Raw genomic sequence first — 24,245 nt, 5'->3', positions numbered from 1 at the left:
TTTCAAATGTGAAAACACTTTAGGAGGCGCTATGGAACCAGTTTGCCCGACATGAGAAATAACCATCAAATATAAAACGGTTCGCCACTTCTGATGTGTGTAAACATTCTCATGAAGGCTCGACCTCCTTTAGGCCGTCAAACATGCAGCAGAAGGTAAAATACTGATAATGTCTTGTGTTCCAATAGGGTCTATTCCCGCTCTGCCTGGCCTCGGACCCTGAAGAGGTGCAAAAGCAGCAGATTATATACAGAAAATATAGAGCGGCAGGCTGCTCCCAGCCAGAGTCTGAGTAGTTGGTCTTTAGGTTCAGACTTCCTCTCTTATCCTCTTTGGCAGGAAACGTTTGGAGTTTCCTCACAATCGGTTGATTTCCATTCAGTTTGTATCACCGACCCATGTTCCCTAATAAGTGATCGGTTTTCCAGATGCATCCCTCTGTAATTGTTAAAAGACCCAGTAGGGGGCGCAAAACCCGGTCATCCACAGTATGGATGTTCTCTGGGTCTAGATTCAGGAGGACAGAAGGTGTGATACTGAGACGTCTGCAGTACATGTCCAGAGGACAGAGAGGAGATAAATCAGGATATATGAGGAAGGGGAGTTTGAACCTTCGCACCTTGACGTCATGCTGCTCTCCACCAGTAGGGGGCTCCAGCACGTCAGATTTCACCACAATGGCTCCACATTAAAGCTCAGAGATGGTTTGTGGTGAAAAATATCACAAGGTTCTAAATAACGCCAGCTTCTTTATGAATGAAGGCTTACATGGACCTGTGCCGTGGGGGAAATCATATTATGGGATGTCCTTCACTCCAGATAAAACCCATTCTGGACAAAGTTTTAAAAGTACCATTACCATCTTGTTTAGACCTTCCTCCTGAAATGACTGTTGACCCTTTATCTCAGTTGCTTCTGTATTCACTGCACTTGTTCAGGTTTTTTTTGCAGGATTGTTTCTCTTCATGACAGCCTGTTACTGTAAAATACAAGATGTTTGTTCTATTTTATACATGAAATCTGCAGTTTTCCTCCCAAGAAAATGGAACGTAAACAAGCTGGTTTAAAAGATAAAAAGTATCACAACAGTTCCAATTCTACATTTCCAACTAAAAAACCTTTAGTGTGGAATCTAATTTACAACAAAGCAGCATTGAGGGTTACAAGCTTTATTGTCAAGGCAGTAACATCCCAGAATACAAAACAAGGAGCTGCTCCAGCTTCTTCCCACTGAGGTGCAAACAACTGAACTGATGTAATCCTGAACCCTGTTTTTATTTTAATGACACTCTTCAGCCAGAAGAGGGTAACTTCTTGGAACGTCTCGGAGGAAGCCGCTGCAGCGCTGGACTGTTTAGTCAACCTCCTCGATGGTGGGTCCAGAGGATCCACCGCCGGGGGCAGCACCTCCAGCGCCAGGGAAGCCGCCTGGCATGCCCTCAGGCATCCCTCCAGGCATGCCGCCGGCGCTCTGGTACAGCTTGGTGATGATGGGGTTGCACACCTTCTCCAGCTCCTTCTGATGATGTTCATACTCGTCCCTCTCGGCGGTCTGAAAGCCACAAGTTGCTCCATTAATGCCACACATGACCAGGTTGACCTGTTCTTGTTATGACCTGCGGCTCATCTCACCTGGTTCTTGTCCAGCCAGCTGATGACTTCGTTGCACTTCTCCAGGATCTTCTGCTTGTCCTCGTCGCTGATCTTGCCCGCCAGCTTCTCGTCCTCCACGGTGGACTTCATGTTGAAGGCGTACGACTCCAGGCCGTTCTTAGCAGACACCTTGTCGCGCTGCACATCGTCTTCAGCCTTGTACTTCTCCGCCTCTGTGACCATGCGCTCGATGTCCTCCTTGCTGAGGCGACCTGAGAGCAAACGGCAGTCAGACCGGTGTCTCCAACACTACAAGTCCAGTGCAGGCAGACCAACCTTTGTCGTTGGTGATGGTGATCTTGTTCTCCTTGCCAGTGCTCCTGTCGGCAGCAGAGACATTCATGATGCCGTTGGCATCAATGTCGAAGGTCACCTCAATCTGCGGGACGCCGCGAGGTGCAGGAGGAATGCCCGTCAGCTCGAACTTTCCCAGCAGGTTGTTGTCTTTGGTCATGGCTCGCTCGCCTTCGTAAACCTGGTGGGAACAAGTGCTTTAGTCTCAAAATGACACCTTTTCCACTCCAGTTGTGCCAAATCACATTTCGCTCAGACATCCAAGGAAGGTCAGGGCCATCTTTGGTCATTACAACCTCTGGCGGAAACTACGAATGGCAGGAATAAACGTCATCACTGCGAAACAGAGAGCAGAATAAAGGCCCCCCTCCTCACCTGAATGAGCACGCCAGGCTGGTTGTCGGAGTAAGTGGTGAAGGTCTGGGTCTGTTTGGTGGGAATGGTGGTGTTGCGCTTGATGAGGACAGTCATGACGCCTCCAGCAGTCTCAATACCCAGAGACAGAGGGGTGACGTCCAGAAGGAGCAGGTCCTGCACGTTTTCAGACTTGTCTCCACACAAGATGGCGGCCTGCACAGCTGGAAATGCAAAGTCATGGATGTGAGAACGTGACCGCACAGTGAGCAACGAGAGCACAAGGTTGATCATTTATTACCCGACGCTTCACTCACCAGCTCCATAAGCCACGGCTTCATCTGGATTGATGCTTTTGTTCAGCTCCTTTCCATTGAAGAAGTCCTGCAGCAGTTTCTGGATCTTGGGGATACGAGTGGAGCCTCCGACCAGCACGATGTCATGGATCAGTCCCTTGTCCATCTTGGCATCACGGAGCGACTTCTCTACCGGGTCCAGGGTGCCGCGGAACAGGTCTGCATTGAGCTCTTCGAAACGAGCCCTGGTGATGGAGGTGTAGAAGTCGACCCCCTCGTACAGAGAGTCGATCTCGATGCTGGCCTGGGTGCTGGAAGACAGGGTGCGCTTCGCCCTCTCGCAGGCGGTGCGCAGGCGGCGGACGGCTCTTTTGTTGTCACTGATGTCCTTCTTGTACTTGCGCTTGAACTCTGCGATGAAGTGATTGACCATGCGGTTGTCAAAGTCCTCCCCACCAAGATGAGTGTCTCCAGCGGTGGACTTGACCTCAAAGATCCCATCTTCAATGGTGAGGATGGACACGTCGAAGGTTCCACCACCAAGGTCAAAGATGAGGACGTTCCTTTCAGCGCCAACCTGGAATTAGTCGAGCAGCATTTACAACCGTGGAATAATCAGGAAATACACAGAATTAGCCTCTATAGAAGGGTTTATACACTCCAGCAATGATTTCAAAGAGTTTTCACTAAATTTCCAAGACAAATGGTTTTTCTGTTCACTGAAATGTTTTTTATTTCAGTATTCAAACATTAGGTGCCTCTGAAGATAGTATTAGTAGTAGTAGTATTTGCTGGGCATTTCCATCTGCTCATTTTCAGCAGAATCAAGTACAAATTGCTGGGTTTTTCCACCGTTTCTCATTTGTCATCAATTTTCTGCAATCTGACGTGTTGGTGACACAAACTTGAACATTTCCACAACAAGTTGGCTGAAAACCCAAGAAACTAAACTTCACTGTCGAGGTGCAGCAGCTTCACTGGACGTTCCAGTTTTCATAAAGCCACTGATGGGAACAGAGTTGGGATTATCTCCTTCATGCCGCTTCACATGTTGGAAATGTTAAATGTTTTACAGAACAACTGCCACTGAAAGCTGATCGTTACGAAAATCACCAAATGTGCTTCTTGGACACTGAAATATCCCAAGACTAATTGATTATATTTTAAAATATATCTAGTTATCCAATATGGCATCTGCATAACTTCTCTGAAATTTTGACCAAAATGTATAGATCCCCTAACTTTTCCAGTTATTCATGACTGACCTTCTTGTCCAGCCCGTAAGCAATGGCTGCAGCGGTGGGCTCGTTGATGATACGCAGAACATTGAGACCAGAAATCGTGCCAGCATCCTTCGTGGCCTGGCGCTGGGAGTCATTGAAGTAAGCAGGTACTGTGATGACCGCGTTGTTGACAGTCTGAAAAGACAAGCCACATTAATACACCACAGCTGAACACAGTTAAACACAGTCAAACGAGGAGCTCACCTTTCCGAGGTAGGCTTCAGCGATTTCCTTCATTTTGGTCAGCACCATGGAGGAGATTTCTTCTGGGTAAAAGGATTTGGGTTCCCCCTTGTACTCTACTTCCACCTTGGGGCGGGTGTTATCATTAATGACGTTAAACGGCCAGTGCTTCATGTCCGACTGAACAACTCCATCGTCGAACCTGCGGCCAATCAATCGCTTGGCATCTGCAAAAAAGGTCAGTTTATTACTTATCCACTATACTGGAAACGCTACGCGGACCTCGTCCAACATCATCACTCAGACATCCAAGGAAGGATTGTGCCATCTTTGGTCTTTCGACCTCTGGAGGAAACTACGAATGGCAGGAAAAGCGTCATCACAGTGAATCAATAAGCTCCAACCTCAGTATGGCGTCTGTGCAAACTTTATTCCAGCCCACAGCAATACAAGACAAATTCAACAGACATTGTCCCCTCATGTGAATTCCTAGGACAACGTCCACTAAAACTACATTTTAAATACGGACGCCTCTTACCGAAGACTGTGTTGGTGGGGTTCATGGCCACCTGGTTCTTGGCCGCGTCGCCAATCAGCCTCTCCGAATCCGTGAAGGCCACATAGCTGGGTGTGGTCCTGTTGCCCTGGTCATTGGCAATGATTTCAACTTTGCCATGCTGGAACACACCAACACAGGAGTAGGTGGTCCCAAGATCAATACCAACTGCTGGTCCCTTAGACATGTTTCCTGAAAAGAAAATGCACAAAATATTCAAGAAAGGTCAATGCAACAACTTGAAGCACCACAGGTGGAGACAGCCACAAAGACTATAAATGTTTAGCAGGACCATGCAGACTCTTTAATCCTCAAAGAGGAAATGTACAGTTCCAGCAGCAACCACACACTTCTATTCAGAAACAAAACGGAAACAATTAATAAAGTGGGTTAAAATGGTGCCGGAATACTGGATCTCAACATTAAACTCGAAATATGATCATTCTATTAAAATATATTCAACTCGTTAAGAAATCATGAGCGTCGTTCACACAATGACCGGCAGAAAATAGTCACGGGAGCACATGGCACCACGTGACAACGACGGGGTAAAAGCCGCTGAGGAAACCGGAAGTGCCGCGCTTCTGCGGCAATATAAACGTACATTACATTTAACGGTAAAACGACAGAAAAGCGCCTCGATCTGACCAACGGCACCGTACTGAAGACAATTTACAAACATTGAAAGCGTTCGATGGGAGACAAATCATTTAATGGGAGACATTCACCCTGAGGCTTTTGTTCTGGAAGACTCTAACCGGAAGCTGACCAACAGAATGTTCTGGAACATTCCCCCCTCCCCCTCCCCCACCACGCTGCGGAGAGCCTCACTACCGCACCGCGGCTCTTCGAGCTTCAGAACACCAGTAAACATTCACAACCAGATGAATCAGGACGTTTCCTCCTCAAACCGGCTGTTGGAGGCGGAAACAGTCGGTTTGAGGCGGAAACGGAGGGCTCGTGAGTCGGAGCGCAGCGACAGTCAATCTTCTTAATCCGACCCAAAAGTGTCGAGAATCTACAGACTCCGTGTAGCTCGAGGTAGCAGAAGGAGGAAGACGGGACTTACCGGCTGGTTGGACCGAGGTTTACGGTGGAGGGTGGGATGGACTGTGGACCGGCGGAGAGACGGTGAGCCTCCCGGAATGAGAAGGGAAAGGAGGACGTCTCGGTCACGGACACTTATATATCACCGGCACTGCAGCCAATCACTGTCGAGTCCTTCAGTCTTTCCTGAGCAGCAACCAATGACAATTAAGACTCAGATGGTGACGTCATCACGTCTCAGCGTCTGAGCTTAGTGGCAGAGAACGACTGCATGCTGCATCGAGAACGTCTTTGTTCCATAAACCATGTTTTAATGTCCCTGATACTTTAGCCACGTTAACAATATCATCATTATACCACAGACGGTGGTGATCTGGACAAAAGTAAAGCCCAGGGGATGAGAGCCGTTGAAAGGCCGTGTTTCCTGGAGGAAGTGGAGTTTCCTTCCATTGTCCGCCATGTTTCTCTCCGCTGCAGCGTCAGGCCGCAGGGCGGCGGGTTTCCTGCTGCGGTGCTGGAGAACATTCCAGATTCGGCTCCCAGGTTTATTTAGTTACTTAGTTAGTTAGTTAGTTATTTCGTTGCTTGGATTAATTCACCGCCAAATGATGTGTAGTGTGTAAAATGAATTACTAATATAAAGACACTCCTTAGGTTAAATGTTTATCATTTTTATCATGTTTATCACCCTGCAAGTCATATTAACACTCAAATAGCTGGTGAAAGTGGTGGAGGAGGGTGGAGGCAGCCATCTAGAACTCTCAGTTACTAATTAATATTAACCCAAAATCCAACTTTAGTTCTTTTGAGAGTCTGAGCATGACCATGCGACACCCGTCAAATAAAATAGTAAATTCTGTAGAATCTGTAATCATTTCTCGTCCTCCTGGACCTTCTTCAACTTTTCTAACTGAATTCTCTGAATTGTTGTCAGATGTAGCCCTGACTAAAGATAAGGTTATCATGGTAGGAGACTTCAATGTTCATGTTGACCTAGAAAATGATAGTTTCAGTGCAGCTTTAGATCTACACTTGACTCTCTAGGTTTCTCTCAGGTAGTAGACGGGCCTACCCAGAAACATCTACACACCCTAGACCAGGGGTCCTCAATTCCGGGCCTCGAGGGCCGGTGTCCTGCACGCTTTAGCTCTCTCCCAGCTTCAGCACACCTCGATCTGATGTTGATGTCATCATCTAGCTTGTGAAAAAGCCAAGTAAGGAGCCCCTTATTGGATTCAGGTGTGTTGCAACCGGGAGAAACCTAAAACATGCAGGACACCGGCCCTCGAGGCCCGGAATTGAGGACCCTTGCCCTAGACCTTATTCTAACTTATGGTTTGAATATAGAGCATCTGACCATTTCTCCTCACTATGATTTCCTGTCAGATCACTTCTTAATAACCTTTGACTTTGTTCTAAATAGTTCTAACCCTCCGGTTAAAGCCGTGTTAACCAGGTCTCTCTCTGATAACATAGTAACTAAATTCAAGGAAAGAATTCCCTCTGCTATAGAATCAGTAGTGGATCTTCCTGACCCGTATACTGTTGCTAGCTCAGACATTGAATCCCTAACAAACAGTCTGACAGATATGCTAAAAACAACGCTAGACGACATAGCTCCTCAAAAAATGAAACTGAAAAAACAGGAAAAGTCCTCCCCATGGTTTAACTCATCAACCCGCCAGCTTAAACAACGCTCCCGTAGATTAGAAAGAACTTGGCGTTCAACAAAAACAGAGCTAGATTATATAGCCTGGAAGGATAGCTTCAAAACTTATAAGAAAGCTCTGAGTAGAAGTAGAACTAATTACTACTCATCCTTAATAGAGGAAAACAAAAACAAGCCTCGGTTTCTTTTCAGTACTGTAGCCAAACTGACCAAGAACCAAAATAGTGTTGAGCCCACCATTCCTATCAATATATGTAGTGAGGACTTCATGAAGTTCTTTCAAAATAAAATGACAAGGCTTAGGGATAACATCCATCAAACCCTACCGTCCGTTAGCCCCATAACAGAGGAACTGGTTAAACCTAACAGTCATCTGGAATGCTTTCAGCAAATACAACTAGTCCAACTAAACTCCCTTATTTCTTCTGCTAAACCAACTACTAGCCTGTTGGACCCAATTCCTACTAGAATTCTGAAAGAGGCACTGCCACTAATCAATAATTCTATACTCACAATTATTAACCAGTCTCTAACAATAGGCTATGTGCCCCAATCCTTTAAACTAGCAGTTATTAAACCTCTCATTAAGAAGCCAAACTTAGACACAAGCCTTCTCTCAAACTACAGGCCCATCTCCAACCTTCCTTTCCTGTCAAAGGTTCTGGAGCAAGTAGTGGCTAAACAACTCCAGGATTATCTGCAGGAGAATAATCTGTTAGAGGACCTTCAGTCCAGCTTCAGAATGAACCACAGTACAGAGACTGCTCTGCTAAAAGTTACTAATGACCTTCTAACGGCCTCAGATAGAGCTCTTCTATCTGCTTTACTTCTTCTAGACCTTAGTACTGCATTTGATACTGTCCATCATAAAATACTCTTAAGGAGATTAGAAGATGGCGTCGGCATTAAAAACTTAGCCTTAAACTGGTTTAAATCATATTTATCTGACTGGTTTCAATTTGTTCATGTAAATAACAAATCTTCAATACATGAAGGGGTCCTGTGTGGAGTACCACAAGGCTCCGTCCTCGGACCCAGATTGTTTAATCTCTAGATGTTACCACTCGGAAATATAATTAGGAAACACAACATTAACTTTCATTGTTATGCAGATGATCCTCAGCTCTATTTATCAGTTAAAGCCAATCAGGCCGACCAACTTGTTAAACTAGAGTCCTGCCTCAGGGACGTTAAGTCCTGGATGTCTATCAACTTCTTAATGCTCAACACATCCAAGACTGAGGTTCTAATCCTAGGTCCTAAAAAGCTCAGGGATTACTTTTCAGATAGTCTGATTACCTTAGATAATATTACCTTAACCTCTAACAGTGATATTAGGAACCTGGGTGTCATTTCTGATCAGGATCTGTCCTTTATGTCCCATGTTAAACATGTCTCCAGGACAGCCTTCTTCCATCTAAGGAATATTGCAAAAATGAGAAACTTCTTGTCCTTCAAAGATGCAGAACAAATGCTTCCTGCCTTTGTGACTTCAAGATGAGATGATTGTAACTCCCTAATGTCAGGATGTCCAAACTCCTCTGTTAGGATCTTCCAGCTAGAGCAGAACGCTGCTGCAGGTTTACTAACCAGAACTGGAAGAAGAGAGCACATCTCCCCAGTCTTAGCATCCTTACACTGGCTTCACATCAAATCTAGAATAGAATTCAACATCCTTCTGATCACATCTAAAACTCTTCATCACCAGGCTCCGTCCTATATGGAGAAACTTCTAGAAGGGTCTCACCCTCCACGAGCCCTTGGCTCTGAGGATGCAGGACTGTTGGTAATCCCTAAAGTCCTTCAAAGTAAAAGAGGAGGCAGGAGTTTCAGCCATATGGCTCCTTTACTCTGGAATCAACTAGCAGCCTCGGTCCGAAGGGCCCACACCATTAGTTTATTTAAGAGGAGACTAAAAAGCTTCCTCTTTGATAGAGCTTCTCATTAGGAATAGAATAGGAGCACTAAGTTGAGCTGCTCTAGGCCTAGACTGCTGAGGGGATTTCCTCTCTCCCGTTAAAGGGAGGAACTCTACATTTGGAGCTTCTGTTTCTTGTCTTTCTTTCTTTCTCTCTGTGTAACAACATTACTGGAGCCACCAGATCCTGACAGGAGGGGAGCAGGATCCAGGGGATCAGACCCAAGACTCCCAGAGTGGAGTTACCACGGTCCTACTACCCGACCCCCCCACAGCACCGGGACCCCCCCATAGCACCGGGACCCCCCTACAGCACCGGGACCCCCCCCACAGCACCGGGACCCCCCACAGCACCGGGACCCCCCCACAGCACCGTGACCCCCCCACAGCACCGGGACCCCACCACAGCACCGGGACCCCCCCACAGCACCAGGACCCCCCCACAGCACTGGGACCCCCCCACAACGGCACGGCCCTTAAACTCCAGACTGAGATTGGTTCATCATCAGACCAACGCTCATCATAGACTTTTCTTAGTATTTGTACTTCTCTGGCCTGTCTGCCTCTCTCTCTCTCCCTCTCTTCTATTCCTCTCTCTCTCCCTCTTCTATTCCTCTCTCTCTCTCTCTCTCTTCTATTCCTCTCTCTCCCTCTCTCTCTCTCTCTTCTATTCCTCTCTCTCTCTCTCTTCTATTCCTCTCTCTCTCTCTTCTATTCCTCTCTCTCTCTCTCTTCTATTCCTCTCTCTCTCCCTCTTCTATTCCTCCCTCTCTCTCTCTCTCTTCTATTCCTCTCTCTCTCTCTCTTCTATTCCTCTCTCTCTCTCTTCTATTCCTCTCTCTCTTCCTCTTCTATTCCTCTCTCCCTCTTCTATTCCTCTCTCTCTCTCTCTTCTATTCCTCTCTCTCTCTCTCTTCTATTCCTCTCTCTCTCTCTTCTATTCCTCTCTCTCCCTCTTCTATTCCTCTCTCTCTCCCTCTTCTATTCCTCTCTCTCTCTCTCTCTCTTCTATTCCTCTCTCTCCCTCTCTCTCTCTCTCTTCTATTCCTCTCTCTCTCTCTCTTCTATTCCTCTCTCTCTCTCTTCTATTCCTCTCTCTCTCTCTCTTCTATTCCTCTCTCTCTCCCTCTTCTATTCCTCCCTCTCTCTCTCTCTCTTCTATTCCTCTCTCTCTCTCTCTTCTATTCCTCTCTCTCTCTCTTCTATTCCTCTCTCTCTTCCTCTTCTATTCCTCTCTCCCTCTTCTATTCCTCTCTCTCTCTCTCTTCTATTCCTCTCTCTCTCTCTCTTCTATTCCTCTCTCTCTCTCTTCTATTCCTCTCTCTCTCTCTTCTATTCCTCTCTCTCTCCCTCTTCTATTCCTCTCTCTCCCTGTCCTATCCCATGTACTTCTCCCCCCAACCGGTCAAGGCGGATGCCCCCCCCCCCCCCCCCCCCCCCCTTCCAGAGTCTAGGCTCCGCCCCCTTTCTTCCTGAAGAGGGACTTCTTATGAACTGTTCTTCCTGAGAGGGAGTTCTTCCTGGTTTCCTCTGTTGCTTGTTCCATCTGCTGCTCTGGAAGGTTTAGTTGGGTTCTGTTGTTCTCTATCATTGTAAGAGGTTCTGGAAGGTTTAGTTGGGTTCTGTTGTTCTCTATCATTGTAAGAGGTTCTGGAAGGTTTAGTTGGGTCCTGTTGTTCTCTATCATTGTAAGAGGTTCTGGAAGGTTTAGTTGGGTTCTGTTGTTCTCTATCATTGTAAGAGGTTCTGGAAGGTTTAGTTGGGTTCTGTTGTTCTCTATCATTGTAAGAGGTTCTGGAAGGTTTAGTTGGGTTCTGTTGTTCTCTATCATTGTAAGAGGTTCTGGAAGGTTTAGTTGGGTTCTGTTGTTCTCTATCATTGTAAGAGGTTCTGGAAGGTTTAGTTGGGTTCTGTGGTTCTCTATCATTGTAAGAGGTTCTGGAAGGTTTAGTTGGGTTCTGTTGTTCTCTATCATTGTAAGAGGCTCTGGAAGGTTTAGTTGGGTTCTGTTGTTCTCTATCATTGTAAGAGGCTCTGGAAGGTTTAGTTGGGTTCTGTTGTTCTCTATCATTGTAAGAGGTTCTGGAAGGTTTAGTTGGGTTCTGTTGTTCTCTATCATTGTAAGAGGCTCTGGAAGGTTTAGTTGGGTTCTGTTGTTCTCTATCATTGTAAGAGGTTCTGGAAGGTTTAGTTGGGTTCTGTTGTTCTCTATCATTGTAAGAGGTTCTGGAAGGTTTAGTTGGGTTCTGTGGTTCTCTATCATGGTAAGAGGTTCTGGAAGGTTTAGTTGGGTTCTGTGGTTCTCTATCATTGTAAGAGGTTCTGGAAGGTTTAGTTGGGTTCTGTGGTTCTCTATCATTGTAAGAGGTTCTGGAAGGTTTAGTTGGGTTCTGTGGTTCTCTATCATTGTAAGAGGTTCTGGAAGGTTTAGTTGGGTTCTGTTGTTCTCTATCATTGTAAGAGGTTCTGGAAGGTTTAGTTGGGTTCTGTTGTTCTCTATCATTGTAAGAGGTTCTGGAAGGTTTAGTTGGGTTCTGTGGTTCTCTATCATTGTAAGAGGTTCTGGAGGTTTAGTTGGGTTCTGTTGTTCTCTATCATTGTAAGAGGTTCTGGAAGGTTTAGTTGGGTTCTGTTGTTCTCTATCATTGTAAGAGGTTCTGGAAGGTTTAGTTGGGTTCTGTTGTTCTCTATCATTGTAAGAGGTTCTGGAAGGTTTAGTTGGGTTCTGTTGTTCTCTATCATTGTAAGAGGTTCTGGAAGGTTTAGTTGGGTTCTGTTGTTCTCTATCATTGTAAGAGGTTCTGGAAGGTTTAGTTGGGTTCTGTTGTTCTCTATCATTGTAAGAGGTTCTGAGATGTTTGTTGATGTGATTTAGAACTTTAAAATAAAATTGAATTGAATTGAATCATTTGAAAGGCAAATCTCTGCATGTAAAGTTATAACTATTTAGTCAAACAACACATCAACAAAACAGAAATCAATTAAAGCAGGGTGGTGACTCAATACGCATTCATTATCGGGCCTACCCGTCTTCCTCACTGAACAACAACTGGTGTCCAGTTGTGTCTTCAAGGACACAACTGGACACAAAAAGTCACTGTGGATGTTTTTGTCTGAATTTCCTGGACGTTACATGGACGTCTTGTCTGGAAGTCATATGAACGTCAATGGAAAAAAAAAAGTGTGACTCCACCAGGAATCCACATTAACATGCACAAAATAACCTCTGAAATACATTAACACGCATCAACAAACCAATAATCAACAACAAACATACATGAGCATCAGAATTAGAAAAGAAAAGGTCCAGACTACCAGAGCTCCAGACAGAAGCCTCCACAGACCTGGATCAGCTTCTGTTGCTGCTCCTCAGAGTCCCCCACATTAGTTTTTATTAGGAAATCCCACATTTACCAGGTTTCCCTGTTTAAAACTGAGCGGCTGGTTGATTTAAAGTGACATGTAAGTCTGGCGCCCCCACACTTCAATGGTGAGGACAGGAACTGCATGCAGGCCGGCAACTTGATTAAAGTGAAAGAGTGAAGATTCACCCTCACGCACTAATAGAAATCAATACAAATAGCCTGACTTTACACATGATCATGACAGAACTCAAAACAAGAAGGAAGTGCATGGAAAAAAACAATATTTTAGAGACCCCCCAAAATTTCACAAATCATGTTTTAAGGGGGGCTAATGTCTCTTTAAGGAGGGCTGAGCCAAAACGTTCACTGGATGGCAGGACGGGAAACATTTCATTGCATTTTCAGCTGGGTTTGTTCCTGATTTTAGTGGCTCTCCCATTTTCAGACAATTTTGACATTTTAGAATAGAATAGAATAGAAATACTTTAGTAATCCCAGAGGGAAATGCCTTTAAACATTGCTCCACACAGCATAATTAGTAAGAAAGTTGAATATTAAATTAAAGCTGCAAGCAGTGTTGGATAGGTCCTCGCTTCTTGTGGGACGCCGACTGAGAATGTGTGAATAGTGGACAGATGTGGCAACGTTTAAAAATGTAATAAAGTCTCTAGCTGAACGTACGGCCAACCTGCAGTGGTTCAATGTTGGAGGAGGAGCTAGGAAGATTGTTTTTCCTTCTTGTTGGGTTTAGATCGGGGGTTCTTAATGTTCTGACAGCTGAGGGTCAATTTAGGAACCCAACATTGGACTGAGGGCGGCTGAAGGAAAGAAAATGGAAAAAACAGACAAGAAATCCATTTGTAATCATTTCAATGACCAGGTTGCATCTCTATGATTTAAATTTATTGGTCTGCATTCAGTAATGTGCAATCAATACATTTTAATTAATAAATGAGACTGAACCTGGAAAAACTTGAAAAAAATCTGGAGAAACATTGTAAAGCAAACATAATCCAAAATGGTGTTTTCTGCCCCCTACAGTCAGAGTAGGGTATAACAGTCCTGTGGGCAGTTCATTTCAAAAGATACGTACAAAGTTATTGAGAACAAACAGTCTCAGTGGGCCTCGCTTCCTGATCCTGATCAGCTACCAGAGGACACACACACACACACACACACACACACACACACACACACACACACACACACACACACACACACACACACACACACACACACACACACACACACACACACACACACACACACACACACACACACACACACACACAGTTCCATTTAGTGTTGCCATTGTCTCTCTATGCTTGTTCAGGTCTTCAGTCAGGAACTTCCACTGGAGGCAAACTAAACCTGACTTCACAGGTTTTCTGTTGTTTCTGCTGTTCAGACGGTCGGAGTCGTTCCAAGAAGACCAGTCTCCAGTTTAATGCAGTTTCAGACTAAAGAGTTTTCTCAGAGTGAATATTAACGGGTATAAACATTACCATGGACTCAATTATCTCCTTAATACAGCCGCTGACAGTCCAGGCAGCCGCTGGTGAAACGCTGTGAGGAACAATCAGACAGGACTGTCCATGAAACTCGCTTTTCCTTCTCCTGGTTTCGGGTGACACCATGTCGGAAAACACTGTCAAACACGACAGTGAGATCAGCAAACTGCAGGACAAGCTGGTGAGGAGAAGAGGAGAGCATCCACAGTCCGGCTAGTAACCATCACCATGAAACTAAAACGGCTTCATTTCCTGAGGATCAACGTCTCCAAACATCAAGTCAGAACAAACTTGTCCAGTTTCAGTAGGAAGTCGAGTTATCAGATGGTCAGAGAGACGACTCGTCTTCATGGCAGAGAGACGACTCCTCTTCATGGCAGAGAGACGACTCGTCTTCATGGCAGAGAGACGACTCCTCTTCATGGCAGAGAGACGACTCGTCTTCATGGCAGTGATGTCAGAGAGACGTCTCCTTGACGTCCAGTCTGGTGGTTATTTGAGCCACTGGTTCAGGATGAGAGCTGAGGTGTTGATTTCCACTGTCAGTAACAGTCTGTGCTGCAGCGTCGACCTCTGGAACCAGGACGGTCGGTTCCTGGACGACGTACTGAGCTGCTAATGTGGTGTTGTAGAGTCCTGTGAGACAGACAGACCAAGTTTACTTTGGGGGTTTAAAGCCAAACAGCAGGATACATAATGATTCCTATTGAAATAAACCTCAGACATTATTGTTGTTTTGTTTACAGCAAAACACTTTTAGTGTGAGTGTTTCATATAGTGTTGAAGACCCCCAGACTCTAACTCAACAGGAAGTCATGACCCCCAGACTCTAACTCAACAGGAAGTCATGACCTCCAGACTCTAACTCAACAGGAAGTCATGACCTCCAGACTCTAACTCAACAGGAAGTCATGACCTCCAGACTCTAACTCAACAGGAAGTCATGACCTCCAGACTCTAACTCAACAGGAAGTCATGACCCCCAGACTCTAACTCAACAGGAAGTCATGACCTCCAGACTCTAACTCAACAGGAAGTCATGACCTCCAGACTCTAACTCAACAGGAAGTCATGACCTCCAGACTCTAACCCAACAGGAAGTCATGACCCCCAGACTCTAACCCAACAGGAAGTCCGCCATTTTGTTCGTTATGTGGGACATTTTTGAAGCTACGTCCTCCAGACCTGAAATCTGCTCAGAATGTAGAACAGACCTCAAAACTGAAAGACCATGTGGGCGTGGGGCCGTGGGGCCGTGGGGCCGCCCCCCTCCCAGGCTGTCAACACAAGTCAACATGCAACACATCCCACAGTGTGGGTGCGAGGACCCGCTCAGTGCTGCTCGCAGCTTTAATGGAGTTTTTATCATCAGTTTACTGTTGCCTGATGTTTTTTGATGTTTATTTGATTTCCCAAAGGTATTTTTGTCTTTTCATTTATCTTGTTTTCACAGTCACACCTATTTTACTGTGTTTTATCTCATTCCTGTCTTTTATTTTATGTTTTGTGTGACAAACCTGCAGGAAATGCCACATAAATGAAAGATGATTAACTCATTTGTTTCTTAAAGTAAAAAGTTATATTTTCACAATGTGAGTTTTAGGTACTTATTTTGCTATATATCTGCCTTCAGTGTGTCTCTGGGGTCTGTCTGCTCCCATCTCATCAGAAGTTTGTTCTTGCTGTGAGGCGAGAGCGTTAACCACAGCACCACGGCCCATAAAAGTGGCAGAAAAGAAAAATGCAGAGAGTTTATTGAGATGATCCACACACCTCTTCGCCTCTGGATGTTCTTCTCTTCTTGGCTGGTCTTGGACTTACTGCTCTCCTCTGAAGGAACACTTTCGTCGTTCTCTGGAACAGAAAGACTTGAAATGGTGAGTTTGAGGACCGGCTGGCCTCTGCTGAAGCTCCAGGGACTCGGGTCCAGCTCACCTCTCCTCCAGGCAACATGAGCCTTCCTCAGCTTGATGGCCAGAAAAAGAACCACCACCAGCAGGCCTGCGATCAGACATGTCACCAGGAAGACCAGCAGCCGGGAATTTCTTCTGACGCCTATCTGCTGGTCGGAGCTTAAGATTCCTGTGAGTGAGCAAAATGCAAACCTCCGGTACACATGATGGAAGCAGTGATGATAAAGGAAAGGTGTTCTGTCACTGTCGGCCATTTAAACATGACGTTTAGGTCGACCAGCCTCCGTACCCGTGTGGTTTCCCTTCGTACTGTTACTGGACGGGATGTCTTCTGTCGTCTCGCTCTCTGAAGCCCAACCTTTCAAAATAAGTGGAACAAAGTCAATACTGAGACTGAAACCACTTCTATTGTCCTGCAGGTTTTAAAAGTCTCCCGCTCATTCAGATCCAGCAGCTGCTGATGCATGGAGGTGAGCAGCATGTTGCAGAGCTCCGGGTCCAGAGGTCAAAGAAACTCTTTATGACACAACATGGTCATTGTTGGTGAAAAGCACTCCCTCCATCATCTTCTACCACTTTAAACTGTGCAGCTCCTAACATTCCAGTGTACATCTCTGTGCCCCTAAAGCAGCGTTTTAATTAGGATCTTTTTCCAAATATCATCAGTTCAGAAACCGTGGGAAACAGATGGAGCGCTCCAAATACTGTCGTCTGAAATGAAAAGGAAGATCGTGTTTTTGGTTCTCAGTGGTCTTGCTGTCGTCGTTCACAGCTTCACCCCCACCAGATCTCCACCAGCGGAAACAGAAACACGCCCACAGGGTGTGAACGCGGTACTTTCCACAGACTCCGTCACCTCCAGTCACTTCTTCATGTACAAAATAATGTGGAGTTTTTAAGCTGCTGTTTAGAATTAAAATTCATCTGGAGCCACAAAAGAGGTAATGATAAAGATAATACAGCCCATTAAAGTCACTATATAGTTTTGCTTCATTTATAAAACCATATAATTGGACAGTTTTTACCAGTTTGACCATTTTAAGAGTTTTTCAGCCATTTCATCAGTTTTGGTCTTTTTAGTGTTTTGAGTGATTTAATGGAAGTCAGGAGACCCAGAAGACTTAAATAAAGGGTCGATATGGAGGACTTCCTGTCCCGTCTGATGCAGACGCTGCTCCTCACAGGAGCAGGTTGAGTCTTGCTTCAATCTCCAGTATGAATTCATGTTAAGTTGATTTAGTTGTGATTGTTTTTGAAATCTCTTTATCCTCTAGAGGGGCCTTGAATCTTTGCTCTGAAGTTGCAGAAGTTTGGGAATCAAGGCCATTTTAGAAGGCTTGTTTCCAGCTGTTTGGTGTGATCACAGCTGGGGGAGAGAAGGGGGCGGAGCCTTCCTCTGAACCAATGGATCATCTCTAACAGTGTCAGACACCTGAAGTCCAGTCACTCGACGCCGACGCTGACTTGAGGAGGTCAGATGAACCCACCTCTGGTGCTGAGATGTTGGGGGTCCAGGGAGGGCTCAGAGGGGCGTGTTGGGGGGGGTGGCTGGGTGGAGGCGGGGTCAGAGGTTGGCGCTCCGGTCTCCCCTCCCTCTGCTGGTGGTCCGGTGGAGCTGTGAGGTGGAGTTGAGGCGGCGCTGCTGGAGGCTGCCAGGCCACATCGCTCAGCTGGGACAGACAAAGTAAGAGAGGATTCAGGTTGTTTCCTCTTCACTCACCATTCTGGGAATCAGAGGAAGTCAGTGTCTCTGGTCGGACTGGAGGTGTCCCTGCTCTGGGACGACAAACCTTCTGGTGCTTTCCCTGCTCTGGGACGACACTCGTCCTCTAACAAGGGAAACTACGCTCAATTAGAACAAGCCTTTATGGAGCCGGTGCTCCTCGTGGAGAACTTCTGTCTTCACGGTCGAACGGATTCAAACTTTGAAACTGCAAATGTGACAAACTATGAAAGAAGAACTTTCTACATTAGACCTGTCCAAGTTTGACGTGCTTCTAATTCATCTTAATAAGAATTGCAATTTACTTTTGTATTATATAGAAGGTCAGTGGCACACAAAAGTATTAAGCCAATATTTGATAGAAGTCGAGGAAGAAACATCTGAATTTAGAGACTTTTTAAGCTTGAAATAGAAACGTGTGAAATTTGTCGGGTTAATACTTGTTATCATGTTTTATCATGAACGTGGCCCATCAGGGAGTTTTATTATAACTTTAAAAGTATTAAAACACACTTAGATAACACTATGTCATGTTTATTGAATACCCTAGAAGATTTCCATAAACTTACTTCAGATGACTTAAACATGACAAAAACAACCTTTCATATGGAGCTGAAGTATCGATTCATTCCAAATGAGTTTGAACCTTTAATTTTTATTAAGTCATTTGAGTTTAAACACGGAATTTAGAATTTTCAGCTTCTGTGTTTGTGACAGTATTTGATCAGCAGGACTTTAGTACTATAAAACTAAAGCTCCCCGCTTGTGGTCAGTGCTTTCTTTAATCTGACGTTCAGGTTCCTCTGGTACCGGACCTCCTGTTTCTCCACAAGCAGTCAGAGAGGAAATGTACTCACGGTCACGTCCAACGTTGACAAAGTTCATCAGAGGTTGTGAGTTCAATGCCGGATGGCGAAGCAAACAGTGGACCGTCACCCTGCCCGGCAGCGACTGGAGGCTTATCAGGGACTCAGTTCCATATTTCTTCTGCTTCTGCTGGGACAGTGTTCCAGCTGAGGAGGAGACAGAGACTCCATCAGACTCCTGAGCAGGAAAACAGCCGTCTGGATGGACGTTAAATAGCAGCCTCATGAGCCTTAAATACCGTTTACTGGCAACGCAACCCTCCACACTTGTTTGGTGAAAGGTACGGGGACATATTGGAGAGAAACACCGACATGTTCAGCCTTCAGCTTGAATGTTCACAGTTTAACTCACCTGACGCTTCGTTTCCAGGAGAACCACTGTTCAGGTTTATTACAATGTTTGCCTTCAATAACGTTCCTCAGTGGCCAGAATGGAGCCGCAAAGAACCAGGTTCCTACTGAAGAACCAGGTTCCTGCTGGAGAACCAGGTTCCTACTGGAGGACCAGGTTCCTACCGGAGGACCAGGTTCCTACTGAAGAACCAGGTTCCTGCTGGAGAACCAGGTTCCTACTGAAGAACCAGGTTCCTGCTGGAGAACCAGGTTCCTACTGAAGAACCAGGTTCCTGCTGGAGAACCAGGTTCCTACTGGAGGACCAGGTTCCTACGTGAGGACCAGGTTCCTACCAAAGAACCAGGTTCCTACCAAAGAACCAGGTTCCTACCAAAGAACCAGGTTCCTACTGAAGAACCAGGTTCCTGCTGGAGAACCAGGTTCCTACCGGAGGACCAGGTTCCTACCAAAGAACCAGGTTCCTACCAAAGAACCAGGTTCCTACTGAAGAACCAGGTTCCTGCTGGAGAACCAGGTTCCTACGTGAGGACCAGGTTCCTACCAAAGAACCAGGTTCCTACTGAAGAACCAGGTTCCTGCTGGAGAACCAGGTTCCTACTGAAGAACCAGGTTCCTGCTGGAGAACCAGGTTCCTACGTGAGGACCAGGTTCCTACCAAAGAACCAGGTTCCTACCAAAGAACCAGGTTCCTACCAAAGAACCAGGTTCCTACTGAAGAACCAGGTTCCTGCTGGAGAACCAGGTTCCTACGTGAGGACCAGGTTCCTACCAAAGAACCAGGTTCCTACCAAAGAACCAGGTTCCTACTGAAGAACCAGGTTCCTGCTGGAGAACCAGGTTCCTACGTGAGGACCAGGTTCCTACCAAAGAACCAGGTTCCTACTGAAGAACCAGGTTCCTGCTGGAGAACCAGGTTCCTACTGAAGAACCAGGTTCCTGCTGGAGAACCAGGTTCCTACTGGAGGACAAGGTTCCTACCGGAGGACCAGGTTCCTACCGGAGGACCAGGTTCCTACCAAAGAACCAGGTTCCTACCAAAGAACCAGGTTCCTGCTGGAGAACCAGGTTCCTACGTGAGGACCAGGTTCCTACCAAAGAACCAGGTTCCTACCAAAGAACCAGGTTCCTGCTGGAGAACCAGTTTCCTGCTGGAGAACCAGGTTCCTACCAAAGAACCAGGTTCCTGCTGGAGAACCAGTTTCCTGCTGGAGAACCAGTTTCTTACTGGAGGACCAGGTTTCTACTAAAGAACAAGTTTTCCACCAGAGGACCAGGTTTCTACTAAAGAACCAGGTTCCTACGTGAGGACCAGGTTCCTACTCAAGAACCAGGTTTCTCCTAAAGAACCAAGTTCCCACTGGAGGACCAGGTTTCTACTAAAGAACAAGTTTTCTACCGGAGGACCAGGTTCCTACTCAAGAACCAGGTTTCTCCTCAAGAACCAGGTTCCTACGTGAGGACCAGGTTCCTACAGGAGGACCAGGTTCCTACAGGAGAACCAGGTTCCTACCTCACCTGTCCCTCCACCTGCTTCTCTTAAAGTCACGGTGTGTGTCAGTGGGCGGAGCCAGACTTGCTGCAGCTGCAGAGGTAACAGTCAAGGTGAAACCATCAGCACCAGGTGACGATGGTTTCCTGTGGTTTGTCGTCAGGAAACTGAGTTTATTTTGAAGGCGGCTGCAATGAGTGAAGCTCAACTTCCTGGTCTGAAGAGAAACTACCAGAAACTTTCAAACTCTTCATTCTTCTTCTGCTCATCAGAATTGTTGGAGTGAAGTTAGTCTTTAGTTGTTTTGTCTTTGTGCCACTTTTTAAAACTTTTGATTTAAACTCACCCGTAGAAAACTCTGTTCCGTCATCAACTTTCCAGGAGAGCAGTGGCGGCGAGGCGTTGGCCTGAGCTGAACATTTGATCCAGAACTTTCCTTCGTGTCTCGTGACTGAGAGTAGAGGTCCACCTGCCGAGATACAACAATGAAGACTTGAACCTGGACCTTCCAGGACCTGGACCCTCCAGGACCCTGCAGGACTTTCCTCTGTCACGTTCTTGACCTTCTATTAGTCTGTTGTACTCAATGATTGTAATGGAGGTGAAACAATGTCAGAGATATGCTGAAGACAAACAGGAAGTACACTGAGGACAAACAGGAAGTAGACCAAGGACAAACAGGAAGTAGACCGAAGACAAACAGGATTAACACTGAAGACAAACAGGAAGTAGACCGAAGACAAACAGGAATCACACTGAAGACGAACAGGAAGGACACCGAAGACAAACCGGAAGTACACCGAGGACAAACGGGAAGCACACCGAAGACAAACAGGAAGGACACTGAAGACAAACAGGAAGGACACTAAAGACAAACAGGAAGTACACCGAAGACAAACAGGAAGGACACTGAAGACAAACAGGAAGGACACCGAAGACAAACAGGAAGGACACCGAAGACAAACCGGAAGTACACCGAGGACAAACGGGAAGCACACCGAAGACAAACAGGAAGGACACTGAAGACAAACAGGAAGGACACTAAAGACAAACAGGAAGTACACCGAAGACAAACAGGAAGGACACTGAAGACAAACAGGAAGGACACTGAAGACAAACAGGAAGGACAGTGAAGACAAACAGGAAGTACACCGAGGACAAACGGGAAGGACAGTGAAGACAAACAGGAAGGACAGTGAAGACAAACAGGAAGGACAGTGAAGACAAAGAAGAAGTACACTCACCGATCACCGTCACCTTCACCTTCCTCTCGATGGGGGGGTGACCATAGTGGGTACAGGTGTAGTTTCCTCCGTCTTTGAAGCTGATGTTGGAAACGCTGATGGAGAAGCGGGACTCAGACAGCTTGGTGATGCTGTAGCGTTTGTCCTTCAGCGCTGGAAGCAGAGAAACACGTTCAGACGCCTCGTTCACTGGGAGCTGCTGAGCTGCTGCTCAAATCCTCACCTTTATTCTGGTTGAAGAACATGACGAAGCCTTCAGGGTTCTTCCACTCCACCGGGCTCCTGTGAGCGTTGGAGATGGGACACCTCAACCTGAGGGTCTCCCCTTTCATCAGGGTCACCTGAGTCCTCATGGCCAGAGAACCTGAGAGAGAACATCCTTAAGACCTTCACAGGCTCTGCACAAGGGGCGTCTGCAGACCGTCCGCAAGCCGCCAGTGTTACATGATTGCATCCATACTGCTGTACGCTCTGGGTTCACTTCTGTGTTCCATAACGGAACGATTCATAATGTTCCATAACGGAACGATTCATAACGTTCCATAACGGAACGATTCATAACGTTCCATAACGGAATGATTCATAACATTCCATAACAGAACGATTCATAACGTTCCAGAACGGAACGATTCATAACGGAACACACGTTCCATAATGGAACAATTCATAACGTTCCATAATGGAACGTTCCATAACAGAACGATTCATAACGTTCCAGAACGGAACGTAATGTAACAATCTTTAGCGGATCTAACACTAATCAGAGTGGTGGAGGGTCGGAGCGGTGGAGGGTCAGAGCGGTGGAGGGTCGGAGCGGTGGAGGGTCGGAGCGGTGGGACTGTCCCCTGATGGCATCTGATTTCTCATCAGTCCATGAGAACGTCGGGTTCTAGCCATTTTCCTCACGTTTATAGCGTTTTGTTCTTGGCACACCTCTGTTTGGTTTCATTACTAGAGCAAGCAACAGCGCCCTCCAGTGGCCCGGCAGACTAACTCCAACATTGTCAGCGTGTTTACTGCAGTGGAAACACAACACTTTGTTTTTACGCATTAGGTTTTGTCACGTGAAACGTTATCGTGGAAACGGGGCCTCAGTCCACCGCATCATGGACAGAACAGTTTGTTTGCTTTTCTCCCACACACACACACACACACACACACACACACACACACACACACACACACACACACACACACACACACACACACACACACACACACACACACACACACACACACACGTGTGTGTGTAAGAGGAAGTGATGTGGTTAGGACTCTGCTGGTGAAAGAGAAAGTAGGAGGCTGTGAGAGAAGACACTGAGTTGAGTTCTTCGGGGGCTTTGGGGGACTTTTTCTGTCCTGAATGACGAGCTGTGTGGAAAACCCACCTCAGCACAGCCTTTTCACTTTTTCCACTTCCAGGAAATAAAGCTTGTTGGACCTGATGGTCCCTCAGTGGCTGACAGGATGTGTGAAGATCAGCTTAAAGAAGCTTCACCTGACGATGGTGTGAAACAGAAAAGGTCTGCTTGTCTTTTCGTTTGTCTCATTTGGATTCTGAGTTCAGATTCAATTCTTTGAAATCTCTGCTATTAGAAGAAGAAACATACTTTATTTATCTTCACAGAACTGATACTCAGCGCCGACACACACACACACACACACACACACACACACACACACACACACACACACACACACACACACACACACACACACACACACACACACACACACACACACACACACAGAATAGCTTGGGACTTGAACCTAGACTTTGTCACTGTGAGGCGGGAGCACTCCCCACTGCGCCACCGTGCCGCCGGGCCCCGTTTCCATGGCAATGAACACAAAGGATGAGATGAAGGAGATGTGCTGATTGGACTGACCACATTTTAAAAGATGATTCCTGATACGGCTTCATTGATGTCCTATAACTTTAATTCAGTCAAAGTTGGTCTCGTCTTTGTGTCCAACAATAGAACATGTTCTCTGATCTCTGAGGTTCTCAAAGTGAAGCTCCATGAGGAACGTCTGGGGGATGAACACATGAAGTTGCGCCACACCGCCAGAGGTTTGATTCACTCAGTGTTAAAACATGAAGGACACATGTCTCCTGCAGCAATGAAACGTCTTCACCTTCACTGTCCAGAGGACAAACCCCCCACACTGCTTGAATTACAAGTACAACTACTGAACTCCTGAACACTGTAGTTTGAATTACAAGTAGAGCTCCTGAACACTGTAGTTTGAATTATAAGTAGAGCTCCTGAACACTGTAGTTTGAATTATAAGTAGAGCTCCTGAACACTGTAGTTTGAATTACAAGTAGAACTCCTGAACAAAGCCTGGCCAGCCTCCAGTCGTGGGCTCAGATGTGATGAAAAGCTTGAGGACTCACCCTGGAGGAGGAGCAGGACGACGCTGAGCTGCAGCTTCACCTCCATCTCTGACTGTCGCTCTTCATTTCCTCCTCTGCTGTTTTTGTCCTCTGCTCAGGGACCTTCCATGACATCACACACTCGT

General features: G+C 46.2%; 2 protein-coding genes across 2 annotated transcripts; both read right to left on the bottom strand.

Moving 5' to 3' along the window:
* Window positions 1-1,153: 1,153 nt before the first annotated feature.
* Window positions 1,154-6,010, bottom strand: hspa8 (heat shock protein 8). Its single transcript, XM_080483584.1, has 9 exons — window positions 5,689-6,010; window positions 4,602-4,811; window positions 4,085-4,290; window positions 3,863-4,015; window positions 2,619-3,174; window positions 2,323-2,525; window positions 1,930-2,128; window positions 1,633-1,865; window positions 1,154-1,552 (listed from the first exon to the last, which is right to left on the bottom strand). The coding sequence occupies exons 2-9, from the start codon at window positions 4,804-4,806 to the stop codon at window positions 1,355-1,357; spliced, it is 1,953 nt and encodes a 650-aa protein (XP_080339710.1). The 5' UTR covers window positions 4,807-4,811; window positions 5,689-6,010; the 3' UTR covers window positions 1,154-1,354.
* Window positions 6,011-13,472: 7,462 nt separating this feature from the next.
* Window positions 13,473-24,173, bottom strand: crtam (cytotoxic and regulatory T cell molecule). The gene is made up of 10 exons (XM_080482751.1): window positions 24,121-24,173; window positions 21,943-22,083; window positions 21,720-21,872; window positions 20,822-20,944; window positions 18,623-18,778; window positions 17,530-17,712; window positions 16,332-16,400; window positions 16,065-16,211; window positions 15,903-15,983; window positions 13,473-14,765 (listed from the first exon to the last, which is right to left on the bottom strand). Exons 1-10 carry the CDS (start codon window positions 24,164-24,166, stop codon window positions 14,587-14,589), a joined length of 1,278 nt encoding a protein of 425 aa, XP_080338877.1. The 5' UTR covers window positions 24,167-24,173; the 3' UTR covers window positions 13,473-14,586.
* Between the last annotated feature and the right edge of the window lie 72 nt (window positions 24,174-24,245).

The sequence above is a fragment of the Lipophrys pholis genome, assembly GCF_963383615.2.
Source record: "Lipophrys pholis genome assembly, chromosome: 16".
Classification (NCBI taxonomy): Eukaryota; Metazoa; Chordata; class Actinopteri; order Blenniiformes; family Blenniidae; genus Lipophrys; species Lipophrys pholis.
The sequence above is the reverse complement of the archived record's forward strand: the minus strand, read 5'-3'. Positions and strand labels throughout refer to the sequence as shown.

Excerpts from the sequence above, each read along its gene's own strand:
- hspa8 (XM_080483584.1), bottom strand. The coding sequence starts at position 4,806 with ATGTCTAAGGGACCAGCAGTTGGTATTGATCTTGGGACCACCTACTCC. Across the intron at positions 2,526-2,618 it reads AGCCGTGGCTTATGGAGCTG|CTGTGCAGGCCGCCATCTTG; the intron begins GTGAGTGAAGCG and ends TTGCATTTCCAG. Across the intron at positions 1,553-1,632 it reads GCTGGCTGGACAAGAACCAG|ACCGCCGAGAGGGACGAGTA; the intron begins GTGAGATGAGCC and ends TGTGGCTTTCAG.
- crtam (XM_080482751.1), bottom strand. The coding sequence starts at position 24,166 with ATGGAGGTGAAGCTGCAGCTCAGCGTCGTCCTGCTCCTCCTCCAGG. Across the intron at positions 18,779-20,821 it reads CGGAACAGAGTTTTCTACGG|CTGGAACACTGTCCCAGCAG; the intron begins GTGAGTTTAAAT and ends TCTCCTCCTCAG. Across the intron at positions 17,713-18,622 it reads TGTCAACGTTGGACGTGACC|CTGAGCGATGTGGCCTGGCA; the intron begins GTGAGTACATTT and ends TGTCTGTCCCAG.